Here is a 25,572-nt window from a genome sequence, read left to right on the forward strand (position 1 = left end):
CCTCAACCACCAAAATTGTCTGTACTGAGGCATTTCCCTACTACTGAAAGATATAAATTGTGTGTGTGCGTGTGCACGCGCGTGTGTTTTATATCTTTTGTTGCTCGCCATGAAATGTTTGGTCAGACCTGTTTAATTATCCTGGCTTGAAAGAAAATGCAGCTATTTGATTTTCCCCTAATTGCTTACAGTAGAAACATTTAAAGTTCTGTATGACTCCAAGATATAGGGGTTGTAAATCAGATATCATGTCTGCTGGCAGTAAAAACAATGTTATGATTTTAATTTACCATTTAAAACATTAAAACAATAGTGTATATAGTATTTAATTTTAAAAAAATAATTTATATGCTTTTTTGAACGTAGTTTAGAAGTAGTTCTTCTTCACTGCTTCTAAGCTATCTGAAGGGTTGAAATCAGTTTCACTTCACTTTTTAGCAAATTCTAGAAATTTTGATTTTAGGAGATGGCCAGATATTGAAAAGTTGCATGAACGTGCTTGTTTCAACTAAGTTAATGTCATTTCCACTTTACTGTAATCAGAATTTCATATTCTTTTTCTTTTTGATGACATTTTCCACATAAGAATGCTTTCTTATATTGGTAAATGTTTATTCAAAATGGCTATTCAAAGTTGCCAGGATGTTTAGTTCTTCAGCAAAAGAGGTATTGGATAAATCCCAAATGCTCAAACTTTACTCTTAGTTCTTGCTTGTCTGATAAAGACAGTGGTAAACACTATCTTTAACATGGCCCAAACACTGTTTCACAATTATAACTTATGACTGTGAATCATTATACACTGCAAAGTGTATGCAGCACAACAAGGAATTCCAATATGAAACAAATTCAGAAGGATAATGCATCGTTCACAATAAAAACCATCTCAGCAGTGCTTTTAAGTTCTGTTTTGGAAGCAGAATTACTCTTTGGAGGGTGGCAAATTATTAAATGTCTTGTGCAGGAATTTAAAAAGTGACAAATTAAGCAAAATGTGATGAACAGGGGGCTGAACCTAAAAAATAAATAAATAAATAACATGATGAATTACTTAGTTGGTATAGTATTTCAACAACATTTAATAACTTTTGCTGTCTTCAGTACTTCCCAAATAAAGTTTGATGCATATTAAGTCCCAAACATTATTTTAGCTTAAAATTGGAATTTTAGATTATTTTAATGTCACCTTTGTTTATAATTTATACTTATATGAAATTTCAATCATTCCTCTACTGGAGAAAAGCAGAGGTGAGTGACACATCACATCTATTATTACCACTGCAATGCTGATATGCAGGTGAGCAAACAGAAATTGTGTCCATGTTTAGGTCATCAATTAAGGAAATTAGGATTATCAGTTTTTATTTATTTATTATTTTTTTAGATCGTATGTATAGCTTAGCTTAATTTTCAGCACTCACCTCATAGTAATCCGCTTAGCTGGTGGAGGGTTTTACCACATACATAGTGGTTATAGGATTCTAATACTTTACAGGGATTATGGGTTTAAAATTAAGTTATGGGCTATAAAAAATTTTTAAGAAAGGAAAGTGCACCTTCCATAGTTGCCTAATTAAATTAAATTAAATTAAGAGAAAAAAAAAAAAAAAAAGAGGAAAAAAAAGAAAATATAAGCTAACTAATACTTTACAGGGATTATGGGTTTAAAATTAAGTTATGGGCTATAAAAATTTTTAAAAAAGGAAAGTGCACCTTCCATGGTTGCCTAATTAAATTAAATTAAATGAAGAGAAAAAAAATATATTTTTTTTTTCTCTTTTTTTCCTCTTCATTTATTCATCTGCTTTATATTGACAGCCAAATAATGAGAGAGGAATAGCAAAGTGTTCTTCCCAATTAATAATGAGTCATGTTTGTTTATGGCAGTGCGAATGAACAATATTTACCCCAGGGGCTTATCAAGACTATGGGCATGGCATGCCCAGGATCCTGAGCTGGATATCATAATTTTCCTCTTTTTTTGGTGATTCCCTCCTACATTCTCTCTCTCTCTCTCTCTCTCTCTCTCTCTCTCTCTCTCTCTCTCTCTCTCTCTCTCTCTCTCTCTCTTTCGGTTGGTGCAGCATAAGCCTCATGCTTCCTTGCACCATATGGCTAATAATAATAATAAAAAATAATATGTATAATATGTAAAAAAAATAATTTCTATTAAACTCAGTATAAAATATGAGACAAAACGTACTTCAAAGACAAATGTATCTGGGAGCTCATCAGGGACTAAAGATTCTATGAGGGTTATTCCAAAGTAATGCACACTGCATGTGCTTCTCACTCCATATGCCTGTGCAACTGACAATCACCAGGATAACAATTTGTTATCCTAGTAAATGTCAGTTCAACATAAATGTCACTTCAACATTAGTATAGTTAAAAGCAGAGCTGGCTTAAGGCATGATCGAGCGGTTCCCACGAACAGGGCGCAAAAATTCCCCAAAAATTCACTGATTTGCTGTTAATTTCAAGTCGGAGAGGGTGCACCGAAAAATCTCACACAGGGCCACTTTGATTAAATGAGTCCCTACACTGAATGTTTCTTATCAATATCTTGATATTTATCAAAAGCAGCTCGAATGCAACAAATGTCTTTGCAGATTCAGAAGTTACATGTACTAGTACAGAATCTGTACTGTGAGTTAGCTGGAAGCAAAGGTATAATGGGAGTGTAATAATCTATAGACCAGAAGCCTGTGCAGATTAAGACAAGAGCCTCTAAAGTTTTTTTAGAAGCTCTTGTCACCAAGAACAGTGGTTTTCAACCAGCGTGACGTGGCATCTTAGGGTGCTGCGTAATTTGGGTTTAAATTACTTAAACTTATTATTTTTTAAAATTTATATGTTTATTTCATTGTTTACTTATTTCATAACACAGATTCACAGACTCAAACTGTTGAAATATTGATCTTTCTACAAACTACAATTCTACAGATTGTACATAATCTACAGGACATCACAATTTATTGGATGTCGCATATTAAATTAAAAATAAAAATAAATATTTCACTTTTTTATCTTTTGGAATGCACCTTTTGAGTCAGAAAATCTTGGAAAGGGGGGGAGCGAATGACATTCTGAGATAGAGTGAAAAGGGTGCATGGGGCAAAAAAAGGTTGAGAACCACTGAGCTAAATGATACTTTAAGCAAAAATGAACAGTAAATAGGACCAGAGACAAATCCAGACGAAGGATGACTGATGGCATCAAGCATTATATGAAAGAGGGCTCCATCTAGCAAAAAGCTAAGACGTATTAGCACAGTATAAAAGGCTAGTTGTTCAGAACTGGGTTTGGCTGTATTACAAATGCATATGTACTTCTCAAAGGCGTACATATGTATATAAAATATTTCAAGTAAATTTCATATAACGTGTCTGTTTATGTATGAATTGTTTTTAAATCTTCTAGTATGTGTTGCCATCCCTTAGTTGTGTTTCTAATAGTGGAAACAGCTTTAATAGATGACAGCAAGGAAATATCTTTGAAGATATTTTTGTGCTGTAAGCGGGACTGTACTTGTCAGCCACAGTTGTCCAAAAAAACTATGATTACTTTTTTTAAAATTTTGAGTTAATAAGTAATGATTTTTCACAATAATTTGACTCTAATGTTGGGCAGTCAAGTCAAAATACAAACAAATTAATATTTAAATGCATTTAGATATGATATATTTAATTTACAATTTTTAAAATTCTACAACAAAAAAATAAATAAAAAACCTCATTCCTTAAAGGGTTAATCAAAAAGACAAAATAGCAATAGGATTTTTTTTTTTTTTTTTTTTTGCTTCTTAACTGAATTATATATTTCTTTATTTGTTTTACAGAGGTTTGTATAATTATAGTACCTGATATAAATGATTAAAAATATCCAAAAGATCGGGATGAGGAGACATTTGTATTAAAGGAAAAATAACATCTGCTCTAGCTTCTACTACAGCAAGGTGTAACAGCCTAAAAAAATAAAATAAAATACAGTTTAAGGTACATACATATGTGCAAGCAATTTATTTAGCCTTAATTAAATCACACAGTTAGTTATTATAATATACATAAATTTATAAATGCAATTTAAAAAATAACATATTTTAATTAAGTAAAGGAATGGTGTTATATTTTAAAGCAGATGATGAAATAATTTGATAAATAAACACTCACTGTATTATATCCATCTGGCTTACATTTTTTTTTAGGGCACTGTCCACTGAGAGCAACAGGATTGGGCTTATACCCAAACCTCTCATTACCACTAAAAAATCAAAATTTATCAAATTAAACTTACTTTAAAGAATGAGGTATAGTGTGCATGATCACCATTACACATATTATTTATTATTATTATTATTAGCCATATGGTGCAAGGAAGCATGAGGTTTATGCTGCACCAACCGAAAGAGAGAGAGAGAATGTAGGAGGGAATCACCAAAAAAAGAGGAAAATTATGATATCCAGCTCAGGATCCTGGGCATGCCATGCCCATAGTCTTGATAAGCCCCTGGGGTAAATATTGTTCATTTGCACTGCCATAGACAAACATGACTCATTATTAATTGGGAAGAACACTTTGCTATTCCTCTCTCATTATTTGGCTGTCAATATAAAGCAGATGAAATAATGTTAGACTTTTATGCACGAATGTGCGCGCGCACAGGTATTACATAACACTGTTAATGTATTCCTGGAAGAAATGACAATGCAAAATTATGTCAAGTGAACCATTAGAGTTTTGTTTTGACTAAATGGTTAAGTAATTTGTTGTTTTATTGAAAATTGGGCAAATAATTAAAAAATTAATTTTTCATTATCATTTTCAGTTTAAAATTTAAAAACTGATTTTAAAAACTACCTGTTAGAGTAAACTTGATTAAAGCTGGTCACGGCTATCCTGACAGAAACAACTGAATAGAAATGGGTGAACCCAGTACAAGTCACCACCTTTGGTCTCCAAATCAGTTGGTGAGGCTTTGAGAAAATCTTAGCCATCTTCATTCTGTCTACCGCAGAGACTTCTGTCTTGTTGGATTTTGAGTCCTCACATGTAATTCCTTGATATTCTTTATGTCAAATGTATTTACTGATTTTTTGGACATTTCTATAATGTTCATTTGAACTACCTTCACAGATATCTCAAAACCTCAGAAGTCTTGAATTGCCAGGCCATAACTTCCTCTACACAGACATTCATATCAGAAATAAGTAACCTCATTTTACACTGCCAAGATGTTATCAATAGCCTTAAGGATGTTGTAATCCTTCCATAATTTCTTGAGCATAGGAAAACCCTCACATTCAATTTTCTTGATGGCCACAACAAAAATTCTCAATGATGATGGGCCCTGCTATTGTTACCATTGCTCATTTTTGCACAAGAGCAACTAAGGCTATTAGGCATTAGTGTTTTGTCCGGAAGATGATTTATCGAATGGCTGCTTGTGCAAATTATTATTTTACATATAGTGAAAGAATTTTAACGCAATAAGAAGGCAATTTTGGGATGGCACTTACGGTGTCCAGGTACACAAACCATGCTTTTGGGGGGTGATCTTGAAAATGTTTAATTTTGGGAAGCTGCATTCTGATGCTGTTACTGTAATAAATATGAAATTTAAAATTTTTAGGATGACAATTGCATGAAATACAATTTATAACTGATTAGGATGAACCGTGACTAGTTTTTAGCTCAGTTTGGACTATATATATAGTATAAAGTACAGTATATATATATATGTGTGTGACGAATGGTGGCACCTGGAACATCGGTTCAACTCTGCCATATTTCTGTGATGATACAGGACTTGCCTGTAGGCAGAAATACAAAAGAAAACATGAAAGAAATCATATCATATTATTATTTCAGGTATTTGTATAACCTGAAATAGTTAAGCTAAAGCACCACTCAACTGTTTGCAAGAAAAGGAATTATACAACATTAAACAAATAGTTATACAAAGTGTTTGCAACAAAAGAAATTATACAAATATAAAGAATTATACAAAAGAAACACACACACACACACACACACACACACACACACACACACACACACACACACACACACACACACACACACACACACACACACACACACAGAGAGAGAGAGAGAGAGAGAGAGAGAGAGAGAGAGAGAGAGAATTAACCATTAAAGTTAAATGTCCAGTCCAATAATTAATGTCCAATCAGTCCAACACGTAAACATGTGTTCAACAAAATGAATTTTACAATATAATGACATAAGTTACATTACTGTCCATGAGAGTTTATAACTTTCAAGTTTTGATTAGAATCAAATAAACATTGAAAGTAGTAAAGAGCATACTTCACCACAAAATGTAAAGAAAACAAAGGTGTTGTTTAAATATATAATTAATCACTATGTACAAATTATGAACATATTTACGAAATGTCAAATTTCACAGTAAAAGGAATATGGAGCAAATTTACTAACGAGCTGATAGCAACAAGTAAATTTTTGGATACATTCCTTAAAATTAGGAATTTAATAAATTTAGGAGAGAAGCAAGTTCTGAAAGTATTTGGGAATTATGAATGATTTTAAGAAAGTTATGTATAGGTATTGATCAATAAATACAAAATAGGTTTATAATTCAGACAGTAACTGCCATCTTTTAAGCAAGACAGAGTGTGAAATATTCTGAAAGGACTGAAAGAAAGGAGAGGAAATGAAGATAGATTCTTGATTGGAAGTAACAGGACCAGTGACAGTAACTGGGAATGAAATTCACTGTAAACTGGGCTAAAGAAAAGAACTTGGGTAGAATCCTTAACAGAACTGTAAAGACAAAGTTCAAAGTTGGAAAGATGGAAATAGGCAAGTTTAAAATTTAAGAAACTGTGTCCTGTTAAAAGCAAGCTAGAAAACAAAAACATTTACAAGCATTTTTATTATGCAACTTCTGGAATAAATAATTTTGTAATTAAACCTTTTTGGGAATCAGACAAGTGAAATTGCCAATGGTCATGAAGAATTTTAAAAATCAGTTGTTTTTCTTGTTTAGGACTGAATGACATGTCAATTTGAATTTATTGAATTCTACAGGGAGGCCTTTACAAATGAAGTAAGAAAGTTCACGGTAAATTAAATATATGTCTAAAGGTAGTGAACCAGATAGAACTTGTAGGGCAGAAGCAGAGATAGTTCCACATGCCCCTAACCAGTACTAGGAGGAAACTGTGCTGGATCGAACAAAGCTTGAATTGTAAGCAATTTAGGCTGCAGCAGCATAAGTGATAATCGGAAAAACAACAGCTTTGTATAGTGTATGCAAAATCTTGTGGTTCAGATCCCGATCCTAAAAGGAAATGCAAACAATTTGAAAGACAAATTTTCTAACTTTGTCAGATAGATGATTCAGATGGGGAAGAAAGGTAAGGCAATTATAGCAGTAATTCAAGGAATTTTGTGGTAGCTACAAAAGGGAGAGATTTACTTTGAAGACCATCATACAAGTTTTGCTGTTAGAAACAGTAAGTGTAAGTGAAGAACAGAATTCGTGCATTTTCTTCTACTGAATGGCAAGAATTTCCATAAAAAAAGACAAATTATCTGCATATGCAATTGCTGAATAATTTGGGAAAACCTTTAGCAACCACTGGTGGTGGTGGTGGTTGTTGTAAAACTATTGGCACAAGAGCAGCTTAGACTATAACGCACCTAGTCTAGGTTAGAGAGTTTCATATTTCAACATTTTTCTTTTTTTTTACGTTGTTTAGAAAGAAGCCAAGATTTTGTTTTATAATTACGTAGCTTTTTTGTAAATGTTGTACTATTAATTTTTATGTTTTGGTAGTATCCGATTAACTTAAAAAATAAAACGCCAGTAATATTTGGCTGATTATCTAAAATTGTTTTAAGTGTTAGGTTGTTTTGTGTATTCATTATTGTTTGGACAGTTCAACATGAAGTGATATACAGTGAATAGAACTTGGCAGTTCAGTTTTGGCATTGAGGAGGGTCTTCACCTCCGAGTAGGTAAGAATGAGTCATATGTCTATGCCCAATTCGCGATCAAGCAAGAATCACTTCATGTCTGTTGGATCAGCAGCTAGTAGTATATGGTCAAAGTGTTTGTTTAATTACACGAAGTTTGTTGTTAGTTTTATCTTGCCAGTGTTGTTGCCATTGTTTTGAACTGCTTTGGTGGATTAAGGACTTGTAATTGGTATATGGTATTGAGCAAAAGGCATAGTCAGAGGAAGCAGCTTCTCTTGTCGCTTTGTCTGCTCTCTCATTTCTAGTTATTCCTGTGTGGCCTGGAATCCAGCAGAACCTGATCTTGTGATTATTTTGTAACAGCTTTGATATTGAATTTTGGATCTGTTGTAAAACTGGGTGTGCTTTAGTATTGCATTCTGCAAGGCAATGACAGAGCTAAGCAAGAGTCAGTGAAAATTATGCTATCTACTATCTGTTCATGTTTAATTTTGTTTATGGCCATCAAAATAGCTTGTAATTTGGCTGTAAAGATTTTCTTTTGGGAGTTGTTGGATGAGAGTATAGTCTTCAAAGTGAATTGCAGCTCCTACACAAGTTCTATTTTTGAGCCATCTGTGTATATGAAAGTGTGATGCTTATATTGTTCTTTGTATGCTGCATGTTGTTGCTGGTCGTTTGTTCTCAGGAGATTTGTTTCCCCCCAGGATTGAAAATGCAGGTCATATGCAAGGTGAATTATAATCCATGGTGGAATGATCTGTGCAGTCATAGTAGCTATGCTGTCATAATTAAGCTCTCGGCTTAACAGTAAATCTTTTAGATGGATGTTGGCAGGTCAGTTTATTCATGGGTGGGCTTGGTATAAGTTTTCCCAGTACGATGAAAAAAGAACCACTCTATTTGGATGATTGGTGATGGATTTTATCTTGATGGCATAGTGTAATTCTGGTGAGGGTTCACGGGCTTCTGTATATAGGCTTTGTACAGGTGAAGTGCAAAAAGCTCCAAGTGCTATACGGAGCGCACTGTGTTGTATGGATCTAACCATTTCAGTGCACTTGGTCTTGCAGAGTTGTAAACAGGTGCTCCATAGTCCAGCTTGGAATGTACTATTGCTCGATAAAGTTTAAGTAGTGTATGTCGATCTGCACCCCAAGTTGTTACGGAAAGAACTTCGAGTAGGTTTAACTTCTTGATGCAAGAATGTCTTAGTTGCTTAATATGTTCAAGGAAAGTCAGTTTCTTATCCAAGAGAAGCCCTAAGAATCTTAGGGCTTCTCTTGCTGGGATCATATATCTGTCCAGTTTAAGTTCAGGATCAGGGTGTAGGTTTCGTTTCCTACAGAAGTGTATACATGCAGTTTACTGGTTGGAAAACTGGAAGCCATTTGTTTGCACCCATTTGCTTATTTTATTTATTGCTCCTTGTAGCTGCCATTCTATACTTTACATATTCTGAGAGTGATAGGAAATACTGAAGTCGTCAACGTATAAAGCGGTATCAACAGGTTTTGGTATATGTTCAGTTATGGAGTTTATTTTGATAGCAAAGAGGGTAGTGCTAAGCACGGACCCTTGAGGCATGCCCTCTTCTTGGGTGAAGACTTTTGAAAGAGCATTCTGCAACCTAACTTGAAATGACCTGTGGCATAAGAAATTTTGAATATATTTAGGAAGATGTCTGCATAATCCAAGGTGATATAGGTTTTGAATAATTCCATAATGCCATGCTGTATTGTAAGCCTTTTCTATATCGAAACAGACTGTTACGTGGTGTTCTTTTCGGATAAAGGTATTCCGCACACTGTTCTCTAATTTGATAAGTAAATCTAGTGTTGAACGATTTTTCCTGAAACCATGCTATGTTGGATTGAGAAGGTTATTTCTGTTCAAAAACCATGTTAGACAATTTTCTCCATAACTTTTCCCAGGCAACTTGTTAGAGCAATTGGATGGTAGTTGTGTGAGTCAGAGAGATCTTTCCCCAATTTTGAGAAAGCAAGAATTATTGCATGATGCCAACTGTCTGGAAATTGGTTTTCTAGGAAGGTTCTGCTATATAGTTCTAGTAATGCCATTTGGGATTGATCATCGAGTTGCTTTAACATCATATACGAATTTGGTCTGGTCCTACAGCACTTTGCTTTGTCTGCGATAGAGCATGTTTCAATTCATGGAATGTTAAAGGTAGGTTGTACTCTTCATCATTTCTTGTGGAAAAATTCAGCTTTTGTCTTTCTATTCTTGGTTTGTATGTCTGAAAACTGGGAGCATATGAGGTGGTCACTGATATTTTGGCAAAAGTTTCACCCAGTGCATTGGCTATTTCTGACTCCTCTGCAGTGACTTGTCCATTCCAATTTAGTATCGGAGTTGGAGTAAACTGGTATCTGCCATTCATTTTGCTAATTTTATTCCAGACAGTTTTAGATGGTGTGGAACTTGTTAATGTAGATGCAAATTTTTTCCAGGATGCTTTCCTACTGGCTCGCCTAATATATCCGGCTGTTGCTCGTGCTTTCTTGAACAAATATGAGGTTCTCTATAGTTGGATATCTTCGCAAAGTATTCCAGGTTTTGTTTCACTCTTTTTTTAGCTTGCGTACATTCTTCATTCCACGATGATTTTGGATGTGTTGAGAAATGTGTTGATGTTTTTGGAATAGTCAGATTGGCAGCTTGAATTATTTTATTTGTTACATATTGTACTGCTGCATCTAATGGTTTTTGCATGATAGTATCAACATTTAGTTTTGCAACAGATTTATGTTTCCCAATCTGCTTGATTAATTTTCCATCTAGGAGTTTTACGTGACTCGCATGTAGTTCCTAATGCCATCGTGATGATGATTATTAGATATAATTACTACTGAGAGGATCACTGTGCACTGACCAGTCTAGTATTGGAAACAGTCTTGGAGAACATACAGACATGTCGATAGTTGTGCTATTTCCTGATGGGAGATGTGTATATGTATGTGTGCCATTGTTCAACAAAGTTAAATCATTCTCGTCTATCCATTTTTCAATTTGTTTTCCTCTCCTATCTGTGGTTATGTTACCCCACACACAGGGCTATGTCTGTTGAGGTCGCCTAGCATACAGAAGGGGGTAGGTAACTGCCTTACTATGTCTTCTAAGTCCTGTTGTAATAAATCTTGGTTTGGTGGGACATAAATTGTTATTACTGTTATGAGGGATCTAATGACTATGCATACTGCAACCGCTTCAAGGGTTGTGTTTAGCGGGACTGGGAAAGAATGCGAGAATTTACTAATATTGCCACCCCACCATGGATTGTGCTGCCTGTTACTCTGTCCTTTTGATATGCTGTATAGTTCTTTATTAAGGTTGAGTCTTGGGGGTTTGAGGTAGGTTTCTTGTAAGCAAAGACATAGCGGAGCATACTGTTCAATCAGATTGTATATGTCACCTATGTTAGTGCGGAATCCTCTACAGTTCCATTGGATTATAGTTCCCATTATTTGGTTTTGGACAATGTTTCAGACTGTTTCCTAGACAGTGCTTTATGCTTTTCGAACTTTGATTTTTCCTTTGGAAAATATGGTTTATCGGTGTCCATCTCTTCTTCTGCGAAAATCTCTAGTACTGATTCGTTTGCTTGGTTGATCTTTTCTGTCTCCATTTGTTCAGTTGATTTCTGGCTTATGACATCAAGTTTTCCTTGAGGGACTTTCGTTTCTGAGTGTTTTGCATCGGGAGGTACAGATAGTGGTGGGTTGGTGAGTTTCTCTTGATGTTTTGGTTATGGGTTGTTGTAAGCAGTGCTCTTGCCCAGTCTGAGATGGACTTCTTTGGAGGAATTGTAAAGTCTGTTTGGGTTTCTATTGTATGCTGATTCGTTATGACCTGCGCATAGGAAGGTCTGTTTAAGTTAGTCGGGAGTACAGTTCTCTTAGCTTCTTGGTATGTGACTTCTAATTTATATCGTTGAATTTGCGTTTCTCTTTTCCAATATTCACCCCCTTGGTCCCCCTTGCAGTTTGGACATTTTGTTTCTCAGCTGAACAGTTCTGACTGCAGTGTTCCTGAGACCCACAGTGAACAGATAGCTGTTCACTGTGGTGTTCCTGCCACAGTGAACAGATAGCAACCCCACAGCATGCCATTTGTGAATGACCATACTTTTGGCATTTAAAGCAGTGGAGAGAATTTGGGATATATGGTCGGATGTTACAATTTAGATATCCAGCCTTCACAGATGTAGGTGGTTTAGGAGTGTTAAACGTTAGTATCAGATTTCTGGTAGGGGTACGTGTCCTATCTCTAGTAACTTTTATCCTCTTGACAGCCTTGATCTTCCAGTTCAGTTTTAATTTCTTCTTCACGGACGGTGAAAAGGTCCTACTCGGAAATTACTCCTTTAGATGTATTTAGCGTATTATGGGGAGAAACTATTACTGGGATCCCACCAAATGTTTTCATTTGAAGCAGTCTTTCTGCATGTTTGGCATTTGCTGTCTCGATTAGAATGGCACCTGATTTTAGCCGCTTGACATTTTTAGATGTTCCAGCCACTTTCTAAACATTTCTGGATGACAAACAGCAACAGTTTTCCTAATGACTGTTCTGACATAGAATGAAAGACAATAAAAGTAGGTGCATGAAGAAATGCCATGTCCTTTTTTTGCCTTTTAGCATTAGCATTAGTAGAGGCATATGATGCAAGAAAGCAAGCTTATTCAGCATCAGCCAAAAAAAAAAATCCTCTCCCATTTCACCCCTCCGTTCGTTCGAAATACCTGTCCAGTTGAGCTTTACATTTGTTTAGGCTATCAACTTCAACAACAAGTGATGGAAGTCGGTTCCACCAACCAACCACCCGCTGGCCAAAGGCAAATTTCCGCACATCTATCCGACATCCGTCCTTCCTCAATTTGAATTTATGCCCTCTGAGGTGATTATTCTGAGAAAGATGAAGAATCCCATTGGCACTGAGCATGCTCAAACCATTCAAAGCCTTATACACCTCTATCAGATCACCTCGCCGGTGCCTAGTCTCCAGACTCTGTAATTTGCAAAACTTAAGCCTTTCTTTGTAAGAGCAACCCTTTGTTCCATTTACTAATCTTGTTGCCCTTCTCTGTACCCGTTCCAGCAGCTCTACATCCTTCTTGAAATGAGGCCTCCAGACCTGTATACAGTACTCAAGATGTGGCCTAACCATTGCCTTATACAAGGGAATAATCACCTCCTTATCCCTGCTAGAAAAATTCCTGTATATCATTGACAAGACACCATGAGCTACTCTTGCAGCTCGTCTGCACTGCTCAGAGAACTTCATATCTGCCTGCACAATTACCCCCAGGTCCTTTTCATTCTCCACCACTGTCAGTGTAGTACCGCAGAGTTGATACATTGCTCTGGGGTTACTGTTACCCATATGTAGTACTTTACATTTGTCAATGTTAAACTTCATTTGCCACCTCTCAGCCCATCTGTTCAACCTTTCCAGATCCTGTTGCAGCAGCATAGCGTCAGTAGTGTCCTTAACGACCCTGCCAACCTTTGTATCATCTGCAAACTTAGACATTAAACTTGATATCCCATCATCAATATCATTCATAAACACCGAAAACAACAATGGACCCAACACTGAACCTTGAGGAACTCCACTAATAACATTAGTCCACGTTGAGCAGTGTCCATTGATTACCACTCTCTGTCTTCTGCCACTCAACCATCCCCTTATCCATAGCAGCAATTTGCCTCCAATGCCACACTGCTCCAATTTGTGCAGCAGTCTTCCATGTGCAACAGTATCAAAAGCCTTTCTAAGATCCAAATATATAATATCAAAGTTATTCCCTGCATCCAGTTCTTTTGTGACTACATCATAGTATCCAATCAAATTGGTCAGGCAAGACCTGCCCTTAACAAAACCATGCTGCATCTGAGCTATAACTGAATTCTTGTCTAGATGATCCTGCAGTGCTTCTTTAACCAGTGTCTCTATTAATTTACCTGGAACAGAAGTTAAACTAACAGGTCTATAATTACTTGTGTCAGCCTTTGATCCTCCTTCGTGAATTGGGGTTACATTTGCACATCTCCAGTCTATGGGTACCTCCCCTGAGTCCAAAGAAGCTCTCATAATTATGGCTAGGGGTTTGCATACTTCCTTTGCTGCCTCCTTTAATATAACTGGATAGATCCCATCCACCCCAGGTGCCTTTTTTATGTTTATCCTCAACAATCTCTCCTCCACTTTCCTCTCAGTTATTACAAAATCATCCAGCTCACTGCCAATGTTTACTTTACCTACATCATTCTCCTTCCTGAATAACTCCTCATGCGTGAATGTAGATGCAAAATACTCGTTTAGATTGTTAGCCACCTGAGCAGGATCCTCAACTGTTGAACCATCAATATCCAGTGGACCAATCTGATTCATCCCTTTCCTTCTCGAGTTCAAGTATGTAAAGAACTCCTTTCTGTTTTTCTTTGCATCCTTTGCCAAGGATTTTTCGTAGTCTGCCTTTGCCTGCCTAATCTCCTTTGTGACTTGGTTACAGACCAACTTATATCTATCATAGGCTTCCATGTCACCCATTAATTTGTATGTATCCCATGCATTTTTCTTCTCTGCCACATGTCTCATTAGTCCATGTGGCAGAGAAGAAAAATGCATGGGATACATACAAATGAATGTATCCCACTTTTAGTTACAATAGTCTTATTGTCCTCATTTTTCCAACTCAAAGGAGTCAAATCTTTGGGATATTGTGATGTTTGCTCCTTTTAGCCCTGAGAGTGAGAGCTTTCCCTCCAAGGTTTCTGACCCTGCCACGGGGAGGCAGGAGCAGTGCCACCTAGTGACCAAGCAAAGGTAGATTAGTAGTTAGTACAGTTAAAATATAAATAAAAGAAAGGTGTCTTTCCTTTCTTAGGAACTTTTGTGCTAATACTTTTTAGGTACCTATATATATTTATATACACAGAGTTAAAATATAAATAAAAAAGGTGTCTTTCCTTTCTTAGGAACTTTTGTGCTAATACTTTTTAGGTACCTATATATATTTTATATACACAGAGAATCCGCTTTGGACTCTGAAAATTGCCTTGTAATCACAGAGAAATCACCTTATATTCGCAGAGAAATTGCCTGATAACTAGAAATGCTTGGCACTCGGGGCCACAACCACCGGTTGAGAACAAGATTCCAAAACACGGGTCCAAGAATAGACCCTTGTGGACATCCACATAAGACTTTCCAAAAAACTGTGCAAAAATTTGATGTAACCTTAACAGAACTATCTGAAAAAATAATTCCTAATAAGATTATGTAGGTTAGCAGGGCAGTTCAGAGTTCTAAGACATTCAAGAGCACTCTTTCACCAAAGAGAGTCAAAGGCACCCTCAAAGTCAATAAAAATTGCTAAGACATATTTTGAAGAAGATTCATTAATGAAATTTAGAAGAGTAACAGGGGTACCTTTGGCACCAACTCCAGAACAAAAACCTATATTGATTACTAGAATAGCTGTCTCATATAGAATCCTAAAGCAAAGCCAGGATTCTATATGAGATCAAACATTCTAGGATCTTACCAAAATTAGTTAAAATAGTGATAGATCTGTAAGGATGGGGAAGATTAGGAGACTTGCCAGGTTTCAACAGAATTCTTAAAATGGCAGATTTCCAAGAATTTGGGAAAATAGACCATTGTAGACATTTATTATATAAATTTAGAAGAACATTTGGATGGCAGGAATGAGTTTTATCAAGATTCAATTTATTCAATTTATCCCCTTCAATAAGATCTTCACCAGGACACCGATTAGGTTAATCCTGGCAATGGCAGAAGATAATTCAATAGGAATAAAACGAACAGCAACCGAGGAAGTAAAATAATTAAGATTAAGTGATCGAATATCTTTATGACAGGGCAAATCTAAAAGGAGATGATCAGATAAGAAGAGAGCATTCAGAATTGAATTAACAAATACTGTCCAAGAAAGGGATTCAGTGTTATTACTTATAACACGAGTATTATTACTTATAACACAGAGTAGGAGCATGTAGCTTGTTTCTAGCAATTTTGTAAACAATGTTCCAGGGAGTTTAATTACCAACATGATGAACAAATTTCTTCCACATATCATATTTAGATTTAGCAATGAGTTGGTTAATACCATCAACTGGCAAAGAACATCTATGCTATTGATAATTTTTTCGGCCATGAAAAATTTCACAATGCAAGATTGTCAATTCTCTGTTCCACCAAAGAGGGGTAATATATTTTTTAAATTTCCTATCAGTAGCAGCTTTGAGGAGAATATTGTAAACAAGAGTAGCATAGTCAGCTGGAGGCATATTTTCAGAAACTTCAGAAATCAAAATATTATAGAATTTTTGTCAATTAGCATTTCTCAAGGAAAAATGAAAGGAGGTGGAAGTATACCAGGAAGAAATGGAAAAAGCAGGTTGAATCTGAAACAAAATTGTGCAATGATCAGAAGTCCAATCAACACAAACTGTCCAAGAATATATTTTGTTTAAAATAGAGGAAGAACAGACAGAGGAGTTAAATTAACATTGGACTGACCAATAGAAGAAAAGTAAGAGGTAGATCAGGTATGTTAAGAAAATTAAGTGGGTGCTGCAAGATAAAATCTTCAAGAAGACAACCACAAGGGTTAGAAGAATAAGAACAGAACCAAGTCAAGGACTTAGCATTGACATCACCAGTTATAATAAAATTTGCAGGGCACAAGATTTTGCAAGAATGGTTGCAAAAGGGACCAGAGATATATGCACGAGTTACAAACTGGGAACTTAGACAGCCAGTCAAAGTAACCTCCAAAGCTTCATTCAAAAGCACAATAGCAGAACGAGGATGTTGAACATATAAGACTTTTGGTTGTAGAAAACCAGTAACTGTTCCACGCATATAATTGGGCTCCTGAATTAACAAAAAAATATCAATCTTCTTCTTCTTAGCCTTCTCAATGATGTTCCACCAATAAGCCCCCTCGGATGTCAAACTTCTCCAGCTTCCTATTTTCATGGTCTTTAAGTCCTTTTCTATGTCACCCATCCATCTTTTTCATGGTCTTCCTCTCGCCCTCCTCCTTTCCATTTCATTATATTCTTAGTTGTTCTGCTATCATCCATTCCCATAACATGTCCCAACCAGGCAAGTCTCTGGCTCTCACAAATTTGATGATGTCAGCACTCTGAATAAGATGGTCAAGTTCATGGTTCATTCTGATCCTCCAGGATCCATTAACATCCTGTATAGGCCCAAAAACATTTTGTTAAATTCTATACTTGAACACCCTAAACAACTGCTCATCTTTACTTGTTAATCCAAGCTTCACAATCATATGTCACAACTGGTCTAATGAGGCTTTTGTATATTCTTTAACAAAACAATATAACAAAATATCAATATATTTCTTTAAAGAGACTTTTTTTTTTTTTTTTTTATGTGAACCCCAAACACGAGAGGTATTAAAACCTATAGTACTTAGTACCATGCTTGGGTTGGAGGTTGAGAAGACGAAAGAAGATATTTTTTGACATTAGACTTGAACTTCTGTAGATTGTAATTTTCAGGAAATACGTATGAAGGAAGGTTGTTTCAGAAAACGGCAGTTGAATGAATAAATGACGAAAATGAAAAGTTGGTTCTGTGGGTTTGAAGTTGGACAGTAAATGGATGTTGGCTGGTGGGGGCACGTGTTTGGACTGTTTTGAAAGAGAGAGCGGGAATTATAGAAGCCAGTTCAGAAGAACAGTGCCCATGGAAGTACCTGTAGAAGAGGCATGCAGCAGAAACAGTAAGTCTATGAGAAAGCAAGTGGAGATACTCTGTTAGAGATGAATCATTAATTAACCTAACTGCCCTCTTCTGAATGGAATCAAGAAGCCTGAGAGAGGTTTTGGGGGCATCACCCCAGATGTGGAAACAATATTCCATGGCAGGGCGGATTTGCGATTTATACAGAGTGAGCAGCTGTCTGGAAGAAAAGTAACGCCGAGAGTGAAAGAGAAAACCAAGTTTTTTAGATGAAGAGGAAGCAATATTTGTAATGTGCTTGTGCCAAGAGAGATTAGAAGTCAGGGTAATCCCCCAAAAGAGATATATCATTTTGTCTAGAAATCGGAGTGTCACTAAAGATAAGCATAGGAGCAGAAGAATCCTTTTTGCGAGATATAAGACAAGACTGAGTTTTAGAAGGGTTGAAATCAACTAAGTTGTCTTTGCCCCACTGGAGAATTACCTGAAGATCGACATTTAAGGAATTGGTAGCAAATTTTCGAAAAATTGAAGCTGATTGAGCAGGACAAGGTTTCTCAAAATGGAAAGTGGAATGCAATGTGCTATCATCGGCAAAACTATGGATAGGATTTCCAGTCAATGGAAGAAGGTCATTAATATACAAGAGGAAAAGAGTGGGGGAAAGAACTGAACCTTGGGGGACACCGGCATTAGTGGAGAAGTTAGAAGACAGAGAGCCATCTACCATCACCCTCAGTGAGCGATCAGAGAGAAAACTGGATAACCAATTACTAAAAACAGTTGGTAAACCATAAGATGGAAGCTTGTTTAGAAGACCTTTATGCTAAACATGATCAAAAGCCTTTGAAATGTCATGAGCAACTACTTATGTTTCACCGAACCTTTCCATTGAATTAGTCCATAAATGGGTAACATAAGCCAGAATATCACCAGTGGATCGACACTGACGGAATCCATACTGGCAATCGTTGATCAGACGGAAGGTTTCTAGGTAGTTTAAGAGTTGGCGGTTAATTGATTTCTCCATTACTTAAGAAAGAGTAGAAGTAATTGCAATGGGACGATAATTGGATGGGAGGGATTTGTCACCCTTTTTAGGAACTGGCTGGATATGAGCAAATTTCCAAGCAGAAGGAAAAACACCTTTGGAATAAGAAAGTGAAAAGAGGCGGCAAAGAATAGGAGTAAGTTCGGGAGCACAGGTTTTGAGAACAAGTGGAGAAATACCATCAGGACCTGGAGCTTTCTTAGCATCAAGATTCATCAAAATCCTTCTGATATCCTTTTGACGGAAGACCACAGGATTTTTTTTTTTTTTTTTGTTTTTAGGAGCATTAGCAACTAAGGCCATATTGCTCAGGGGATATGCGGTGGTCATTCCCTGACCTTTCCGCATCCTCCGTATTTGGTGGTGACGGGCTCGAACCCCGGTCTAATCAAGAAGCGTGTGCTACGCACTGCTGCTCCTTCCCACCTGGCTACGGAGGCGCCGGAAGACCACAGGAGGCATTGAATGGAGCGTGTTTGGAATAGTGGGAGGTGTTTGCTAGCAGGTCAGCTTTATCCTTGGCTGAAGTGACAACAGAACCATCTGGTTTGGACAGAGGTGGGAGCAGAGATGGGCAAAAGTTGCGGCCAATAGCTTTGGCAAGAGACCAGAATGCTTGGCTACCATAAGGGCAAGAAGCAAGTTTTCTACTCTTAGCTTGTTCAAACTCTAGTTTGGACTGATTAATAACTGCTTTACAATTGTTGCGAGCTTTTGTGTAGGCAGAAAATGAAACTGAAAAATTAGAAACAAGCCAATTACGATATGCAACATTCTTCTCTTGAACAGCCTTAGCACATTTATTGGAAAACCAAGGTTTAGATAAAGGATGAGATTTTAAAGTGGAGTGTGGGATAAAGGATTCCATTCCTGCAAGAATAATTTCACTGACACGATCTGGGCAAACGTTGACATCAGAAGTTTTGAAACAGTAATCCGACCAAGGAAAAGAAGAAAAGAAGTCTCGCAGGTCATCCCATTTTGCATTCTTGTAATGCCAAACAACACGAGGTTGGAAATAGCCATGAGATAAAGGTTCCATTGGAGAAGAGACAATCACCAAGTTGTGATCTGAAGTGCCTAAAGGACCTCTCACTTCGACCGTGTACTTAGAAGGGTTGTTTGTGAGAAAAAGATCAAGCATATTTATTGGCTGTATGATTAGGATTGTCCGGTATTCTTGTAGGTAAATGAACAATCTGTGCTAGGTCATTAGTAATTGCAAAAGCCTCAGCATCTCGACCTGCTGGGTCGGTGTGACTAGAAAACGGAAGCCAGCTGGAGTTGTGAACATTAAAATCACCACGGAAAATTACCTCACTGTTAGGAAAGTTGGACTGGAGAAAGTCAAGTTGCAAAGAGAGGAAGTCAAAGAGCTCCAAGTGATTAGTGGAGTTGGGAGAACAGTAGAGACAACAGATGAATTTGACACAATGAGGTAGAGAGATTTTAAGCCAGAGAAGATCAAAGAGAGGAGATTCCAAATTGCCAAGTCTCTGAAAGGGAATATCAGAACAGACATATGCACAAGTACTACCTTTGAGGCCAAAGGAATCATACAGCGAATAATTTGGGCATCTGAGATGAGCAGCAGTTGAATCAACCGACGAAGTTCATCTGCAACAGTTTTTGATTTTTGAACTGAAGAATTGTACGTGTTAGGACTATAATTATGATTAGAATTTAAGGATGTATTACTCATATTGAGTACAATTATATAAGCATTCTAATAGGACAGCAAGTTTATATATTCTTGGAGAAAAACCTAGAATCTAATTCACAGTTTGTCTAGATTTTGAGGAAGTACTAAAATGAAAGGTAACTTCCTTAGCGAAGTCGTCAAAAGAAAAACCTTGTCCACTAAAGGTTTTTATTAAGGACTTTTTTAAGGACTGTCAGAAGGTTTTAGCTATGTTATCAAAAACATCTTTACTAGTGGAATAAGTACTAGAATCTGAAGAAATAGCAATATCCAGGTTTTGTGTTGGTAAATTGGGGATTGATACTCATATACAGACAGCACTGCACTATCCTTTGAATTCTTTAAGGCATCAGCATAAGCTTGGTATGTGAAGCCGAAGATGAAAGAATATCAATGGTTTTTAGCAATTCATCATTTCTAAGTTTAAGTTTTTCATACAGAAAATTAATACTTGCTTTTATTAGTAAAAAATTCAACAATTTCTTTACATATTTCATGAGTCAGCTCTAGAATCAATCAGAGCATAAGCTATTGAAACAACAGTATTTGTTTGCTGACAGTCTTGAGTCTGAGAGTTATTGTTAGGAAAAGAATCTATTCTGACAAGACTTACCATAAAAGATGCATTTAATTTTTGCATCTGGTTGACTTGATGTTATGTCATGTGTGGGTCCCAAAGGAGGAAAATGCTCATTTGAAATGCTAGTATTAGTAACAACGGTTTTGTCATGAAGTTAAATTGATAAATTAAAATTTTTATTAAAATTCAGTCATTAGCCTTACTTCCTTAGCTGTCACTACACATGCTGTTTTTCTATGGTATGCAAGGGTGCAAGGAAGGGGGAGAACAGAATGGCTTAGCAGCTCACTAACAGCAGGTCAGGGTCATGTTGCTATAAGACATGTTAAGCTTGAAAAACACTGAACAATGGCCAAAGTGCACATTACAAGTAGCAGCAACGAGCATGAAATTCATCTAAAACTTATCCTTTGTCTGCCCTCATTATTCTCCACTTGCATTTGGCATTTCTAAGGGTTGATCTTGATATGGCAACACTAAAAAGAACTTAATACTGCAATTTTATTTATACAAATTAAGAAAAATTTATGGAGCACAACATACTACAACAATCAGACAATATCATCTCCATAGCGGCCCTTTTCGGCTCAGTTTGGACTGAACTTAATATCACTGTCAATTCCATTCTGCTGCTCAGAAAGCAATAACTGCATGTTCCTGCATTGTTTCAGATTATTCTCTGCCACCGATTTCAGTTTTGAAAACAAATAAAAAAAATCAAAAAAAAAAAAAAAAATCAAAAGTGATCTCACAAAATTTTAACTGAAACTGTTCCTTCACTGATGTAATAGCTTGTCTAATAGAATATTGAAAAACTCAACAAGAATTTTTTTCTCTTGCTGCTTCATATGAAAATTGGCAGCCATGTAAAACAGGTGTCCAGATATGCATGTTCCCAGTGCTCAAAACTAGGTATACTCACATATGAATATGCATACTAAATTTGACTAATATTAGTTAGTTTTTTGAGACTATGAAAGTATAAAAATCCTCATCTATCAGGCCTATATGAATAAACCAAAAACTCACAAAATCTATAATTTACCATTAGTAGTGGCATATGATGCAAGAAAGCAAGCTTATACAGCATCAACCAGAAAAAAAACAAAAAAAAAACTTCCCATTTCACCCATCCATTTGCCCCAAAATTTTGTCCAGTTCTTCCTTGAATTTATATAAGCTATCAACTTCCACCACAACAGAAGGCAGTTCTTCCACTAAAGGCAAATTTCCACACATCTATTCTGCAACTATCTTTCCTCAATTTGAATTTATGCTCCCACAAGAGCATAAATTTGAATTTATGCTCCTTACACTTGCATTAAACAATGCAAGTGTAATCTGAGCAAGAGGAAGAATCCCATCAGCACTGAGCTTGTTCAAACCATTTGAAGTCTTTGAACACCTCAATCAGATCACATCACAGGTGCCTTGTCTCCAGATACTTCAATTTGCAGAACTTAAGCCTTTCTTGGTAAGAGTACCCCTTTGTTCCCCCACCCTCTCGGTGCCCTTCTCTGTACCAGCTTAAAACGAGGCCTCCAGACCTGTATGTAGGTACTCAAGGTGTGGCCTAACCATTGCCTTATACAAAGGGATAATCACCTCCTTATCCCTGCTAGCAAAGTTTATGTACATCATTGACAAGACCCCAGGGGCTGTTCTGGCAGCCTGTCTGCACTGCTCTGAAAACATCAGATGGGACAATCCCCCCCCCCCAGATCCTTTTCATTCTCCACTACCCTGAGTGCATTACTGCACAGTTGGTACGCTACTCTGGGGTTACTGCTACCCATATGCAGTACTTTGCATTTGTCAGTGTTAAACTTCAGTTGCGACCTCTCCACCCATCTGCCCAACTTCTAGATCCTGTTGCAGTAGAATACTGTCATTACTGTCATTAATAACCATGCCAACCTTCATATCATCTACAAACTTGAAGCCTGATATCTTCTTCTTCTTCCAGTCACATAACTCCCTGAGGCGTTGTTGTGGATACCAACAAATTCCCCCAACTGCATTGCTCATGTTTTATGTGAGTGGTATCGCAAAATGCCACGCCCAAAAGTTCACTGTTCCCATCCTTCCACCTAGTCACAATTCTTCCTCTGCACCTCTTACCCTCGATTTTTCCTTCCATTATATTCTTCAACAGAAAGTTTTCCCTCCTTACTATGTGTCCAAAAATAAGTTTTCTTCTGTTGATGCTATGAAGAATTTTAGGCCTGCCAATTTTATTCAATACCCATGGACATTTCTTCTTCGATCAAGGTAAGAAATACACAGTATTCTCCTGTAACACCACATTTCAAATGACTCAAAGTTTCTTCCTGTCAACTCTCTTCAAATTCCATTCTTCACATCCATAAGCGGCAACAGGAAAAATTAACAAATCAATGATTCTCAGTTTCATCTTGATCTCTCCATAATTTTGTCAGATCAGTGACCAACATTTTAGCAATTGCCAGTTGTCTTTTTACATTGTTTGAACAGTCACCATTTTTTTATTATTCTTGACCTTAAGTAATCAAATTCATCAACTTCTTCGACATCTTGCCCATTAACCTTCACTTTACTGGAACTGTGATTATCACCAATCATCATAATTTTAGTTTTACACACATTCAGAAACAATCCTTTTTTCTGACTTGCTTCACATACTCGGCTTAAAGTTTTTTTTAAGATGATCCATGGAACTACAAATTAGCATAGTATCATCTGCATAACAAAGGTTGTTTATCTTCAGTCCTCCAATTTTGATGCCAGTCTCCAAAGCTTCACGCATAATATCTTCAGCATAAAGATTAAAAAGGTGAGGTGACAAAATACAGCCCTGAATGATATACCTTCATCAATATCATTGATAAATATATAAAACAACTATGGGCCCAACACCGAATCCTGGGGGACTCCACTAATAAAATTAGTCCACGAAAAGCAGCGTCTATTGATTACCACTCTTTGTCGTCTCCCACTCAACCACCCTTTTATCCATTGTAGCAACCTGCCCTTAATGCCATACTGCTCCAATTTGTACAGTAGTCTTCCATGTGTAAAAGTATCAAAAGCTTTCCTAAAATGATATCAAAATTATTTTTTGCATCCAGTTCCGTTGTGACCACATCACAGTTATTGTTATTTGGTTTTTAGGAGCATTAGCAACTAAGGCCATATTGCTCTGGTGGTCATTCGCTGACCTTTCCGCGTGCTCCGTATTTGGTGGATCACGGGCTCGAACCCCGGTCTAATCAAGAAGCATGTGCTACGCACTGCTGCTCCTGCCCACCTGGCTACGGAGACGCCCCACATCAAATTGGTCAGACAAGACTTTCCCCTTAACAAACCCATGCTGTGTCTGAACTATAGCTGCAGTCTTGTCTAGATGAGTCTGCATTGCTTCTTTAACCAGTGACTCGGATACTTTCCCCAGAACAGAAGTTAAACTAACAGGTCTGTAATTATTCTTCTCATCCTTTGATCCCCCCCCTTGTGAATTGGGGATACCTTTTTTCACTTCTCCAGTCTGTGGGGACCTCCCCTGGATCCAAGGATGCTCTCATAATTATGGCTAAGGATTTTGCTTACTTCCTTTGCTGCATCCCTTTATATAACTGGATAGATACCATCCACCCTATATGCCTTTCTTATGTTTAACTTCAACAATTTTTCCTCCACTTTCCTCTCAGTTATTACAAAGTCATTTAGCTCTCTATTACAGTTGGATAAACTCTGGCTTCCACTTCTGTACAGAATTCCTCGTGTGAATGTAGATGCAAAATATTCATTCAGTTTGTCAGCTACCTGAGCAGGATCATGAACAGTCGAACCATCGATATCAAGTGGACCAATCTGATTTATCCCCTTCCTTCTAAAGTTTACATAAAGAAGTCTTTGCTGTTTTTATTTGCATCCTTTGCCAAAGACGTCTCGTAATCTTCCTTCTTCTGCCTAACCTCCTTTGTCACTTGATTACAGACTAGTTTATATCTACTATAAGCTTCTGTGTTGCCTGATAATTTATATGCATCCCATGCATTTTTCTTCTCTGCCAAGAATCTCATTAGTTCATCTATTTTTTCTGATTCTGACATCCAGTTAGAACTAAATCTTGAACAGTATTTTTTAGTTGGTATGAAATTTCAGTAGGTAGAAATAATAATCCCACTGTATAAAGCAATGGTTAGGCCACATTTGTAATACTGCATTCAGTTTTGATGAATGACAGTTGTATAAATTAGAGCAGTGTGGCATTAGGGGCAAGTTATGACTACGGATAAGTGGTATGAGACAGAGTAGCTCTAAATGCCATTCTTCACAAACTAATTCTATGAGCAGGTACCAATGGGTCTGTTTTTAATATTTATTAAGGATATGATGTATTTCAAGTTGTTTAAGTATGCTGGTGATACAAAGGTGGGCAGGGTGGTTAATGACATTAATCAGGGTATACAACTTCAAGATCTAGCTACACTAGCCAGATGGACTGAAGAATGGAAATTGAGGTA

At 36.8% G+C, this 25,572-nt stretch overlaps 1 protein-coding gene across 2 annotated transcripts in view; it reads right to left on the reverse strand.

Annotated features, from left to right (window-relative positions):
* The window catches only part of LOC150084679 (NF-kappa-B inhibitor cactus-like), a 123,597-nt gene that overhangs the window by 51,583 nt on the left and 46,442 nt on the right, over positions 1-25,572 (reverse strand). For both annotated transcript variants that reach the window (XM_090375424.1, XM_090375423.1), the window contains exon 3: positions 3,863-3,968. In XM_090375424.1, coding sequence (XP_090231550.1) covers positions 3,863-3,968 — 106 coding nt within the window. The remainder of the gene's footprint in view (positions 1-3,862; positions 3,969-25,572) is intronic.

The sequence above is a fragment of the Mastigoproctus giganteus genome, chromosome 6, assembly GCF_048544385.1.
Source record: "Mastigoproctus giganteus isolate SK-2022 chromosome 6, ASM4854438v1, whole genome shotgun sequence".
NCBI lineage: Eukaryota > Metazoa > Arthropoda > Arachnida > Uropygi > Thelyphonidae > Mastigoproctus > Mastigoproctus giganteus.